Raw genomic sequence first — 3314 nt, forward strand, 5'->3', positions numbered from 1 at the left:
CTTCCTCTTGCTGTGAGTTTCTGCATTAATGTTTTTAGTAAAGTGCCTAAGAGCGTCCACAATGGTGCGAGCATAATTAAAGACCAAAGACTAAAAAAAAAAGATCAAATTTGTGTTTAGTCCGTCCTGTGACGTAGCGGGTGACGAGTAAATTTGATCGCGCGTTGATATAAAGTCCGCTTCATCGTCCAGCGTAGATAAAGATTACGCCTGGCATGGGGCGTTGATAAAGATAACGCCTGGTATGGACCGTTGATAAAGATAACGCCTGTATGGGGCGTGAACTATAGCAACGCCTGGTGTGTGGGACGGAGATTATACGTTCGCCCGGGTTCAAAAAAAAAAAAAAAAAAAATGGGGCGTTGATAAAGACAACGCCCCAAGCAAAGTTTTCAAAACTTTGTGAAGGTGGGATCATGACTATATGAATGCCTGGGTGTCCGGCGTTAACTTTACGTACGCCCCATCCAGGCGGACATTATACCAACGCCCCATCCAGGCGGACATTATACCAACGCCCCATTCAGGCGGACATTATACCAACGCCCCATCCAGGCGGACATTATACTAACGCCCTGCATCAGGCGTTAACTTTACGAACGCGCGGCTACAGGCGGACATTATATCAACGCCCGTCGGGTAGGCGGACATTATATAAACGCCCGACTATATTTGGATTTGGTCTTAATCGCCGACCAAATTTGATCCGAGTTTTACTCTTTGATCAAATTTTGATCGATGGTCCGTCCCACTATGCCAGCCCACTCGACACCAAATTTGGGTTTAGTCGTCCACTGCAGTTGCTCTAAGTATCTCATCGGTAAAAGAAGTAAATCTTATTAAAACTTAATTAAGGAAATAGTTCAAAGTGATCAATGATCAGGATGAAACAAATGGGTACAACATGCACCACAAAAAGCCAGAGGATCACACACATCAACTAAATGATAACTCATACTACTTATTTGATTTTCAGTTGATGTTCTTCTCTTAAAAGTTGCAGGTAACTATAGCTATTAGTGCATCATTCGTTGACATGTAGTAACTAGTATTCAGATTGCGCTAGTTTGTAATTGCATGGTGCCTGATCCGGAGAGATTTGAATACTGAGCTCCAGTTGACAAGTATCGCCGCTAGTGGATGGTGGGGGTGGGGATAGAGATGGCGGTGGAGGTGAAGGAGTTTCACAGCAACACTGCTCATACCACTCATACCAGGCTCTAGGATAAGTATAGCCACCTGCTACACATTCCTTCCTTGCCATCACCAACCCTTTATCTTTGCATTCCTGCTCACATTTAGGTGCATGAATGCATTCTGTTCCATTCTTATGATTCAAATCAAAATATCTTTGTCCAGCCGCACATATATCATACATTTGTGGCCATCGGCCTTCAAATTCGTCGGGAGATTGAGGAGCAGGAGGAGGAAGGGGTTCCGATGGCGGAGAGGAGGGTGATGGTGGTGAACTTCCACAGCAACACCTACATCTAATATCACTCTCTAGACGACACCCATATTTTACCGGTGGAAGTCCCAAGATGGAACACTGTGCATCACACCAATCCTCACAATACTTGCAAGTAGTCCCCGCCGGAATTGGTGGACTACCGGTTGAGTCCAAGTAGATATCTTCACGTATACAGTTGGGCCGCCACGCTGATGCCATCTCTACAAATATAGTAACGTTAAATATATGTCATTTCGTATGCATGGTTAAGCTAGATTTCGAAGGCAAAGCCCAAAGTACACATCTTTATGAGATCCAAAAAAAAAAAAGAAATGATACATTTATTGATCAAATAAGAGCACAAAGGATTTGTACCACCAAATAATACAAAATGAAATCACTCGATAGCAAGGATCAATTAACAATTGGGAAATTTGCAAAGCCGATCATTAATGAACCAGGGAAATAGAAAGCTAGTTGGCGTGAGAACTTACCAAGAGACCCAAAGAGACATATGACTATTGCAAAGACAGTACTGGAGCTGAATTCCATGATCTTCCTAGTTTAGATCCACAACTATTGATATTTTCTTTACCAGTACTCTTACTCTTATGAATGTTGGAGACTCTATACTTTGCTCATTATAAAGGAAAAATCAGTATATTTTTAAATAGCAGTAATTAAAGAAATCCAGGGTATATAAATAATTAAACACAGTATATGCTCTGTGAATTAGGTGATAAAATCGACTCAACTACTTAACACTGTTTAAGATATTAATATACTTATTGTTATGAGGACTTCTTTCATTATAAAATGTCTGTTCTAAACTTGAGCACATGCAAGTAGATATTAAATTGAGAAACACAACAAAAAGAGAAAATAGATATGTACTGTATTTGTTTTGTTTTACACTATACGCAATTTTCTTCTCAATAACAAAAATAAATGGCAGCTATGAAACTTGTGAAATTTTGTTTTCACTTCCAAGATGCTTTTGGATAATGTAGTTCACCTGGTTAGAGCGACCGAACCAGAAATTTATATCTGGATCCATCTCAACTGCGATAAATTAAATGCAGTAAAATATCTAAATTGAGCAAGGTGGGCAACAAAATTTCTTTCCCTTGAAGCACAAAGCTTTCAATCAAATTTGTTCACTTTATAGAGTATATTTAGAATAGCATACATTATATGTACGAGATACCAAGACAAAACTATAAATCAGGGAAGACAAATTTGTTTATCGAAAGTCATTAATTTGATTTGATAAGCCAAACTTTTTCGGGGTTTTCAAATTATTTCGGGGCAACACCCAGGTAAGCCACCCCTACCTCCGTCTCTTCAGGGCAACACCCTGTTCTAACATTGGAAAAATGATTCCAAAATCTGACCGAATACCATAGATCTGTGGGATCACAGTAAAATAAAATTGATGAAAAACTTACTTCGACAATGTTTGAATCTCAGTCATTGAATCATTATCGTATGAAAATATTACATTCACTTTCCCTTGGTAAATCGTAATTAAACCAGCCTAGTTTTCCCATTATCGAGCTTTTCATACAGCGGATTTTGGTGTTAGATCGATTCTTTTTGTTTTAGCACTCATTTGTCGGTTTCAACATGGTCTGATTTCTTGATAGTTCTGAGATGCGTGTTCTACGGTATTCATAGTATATATAACCAAGTGATAGTGGGAGCTTTGTTAACTTTATCGTCAACAACATTAGTTAAAAGATACTGGAATATATGGCGCACGTTATTAAGCTAACTTGGTTATTCGCGACCACCTTGGTGAATGCACATAAGCTAACTTGATTTCCGTCCACCTCGGTTGCCTGGATCGGTAATAGGTATACAT

At 39.4% G+C, this 3314-nt stretch overlaps 1 protein-coding gene across 1 annotated transcript; it reads right to left on the reverse strand.

Annotated features, from left to right (window-relative positions):
* Positions 1–925: 925 nt before the first annotated feature.
* Positions 926–2043, reverse strand: LOC113353324. Its single transcript, XM_026596967.1, has 2 exons — positions 1945–2043; positions 926–1671 (listed from the first exon to the last, which is right to left on the reverse strand). Exons 1-2 carry the CDS (start codon positions 2000–2002, stop codon positions 1046–1048), a joined length of 684 nt encoding a protein of 227 aa, XP_026452752.1. The 5' UTR covers positions 2003–2043; the 3' UTR covers positions 926–1045.
* Positions 2044–3314: the final 1271 nt, after the last annotated feature.

This window comes from Papaver somniferum, chromosome 2, assembly GCF_003573695.1.
Source record: "Papaver somniferum cultivar HN1 chromosome 2, ASM357369v1, whole genome shotgun sequence".
NCBI lineage: Eukaryota > Viridiplantae > Streptophyta > Magnoliopsida > Ranunculales > Papaveraceae > Papaver > Papaver somniferum.

Coding starts and splice junctions, on each gene's coding strand:
- LOC113353324 (XM_026596967.1), bottom strand. CDS start 2,002: ATGGAATTCAGCTCCAGTACTGTCTTTGCAATAGTCATATGTCTCTTT. Junction 1,672..1,944: donor ATGTCTCTTTGGGTCTCTTG/GTAAGTTCTCAC, acceptor CTATATTTGTAG/AGATGGCATCAGCGTGGCGG.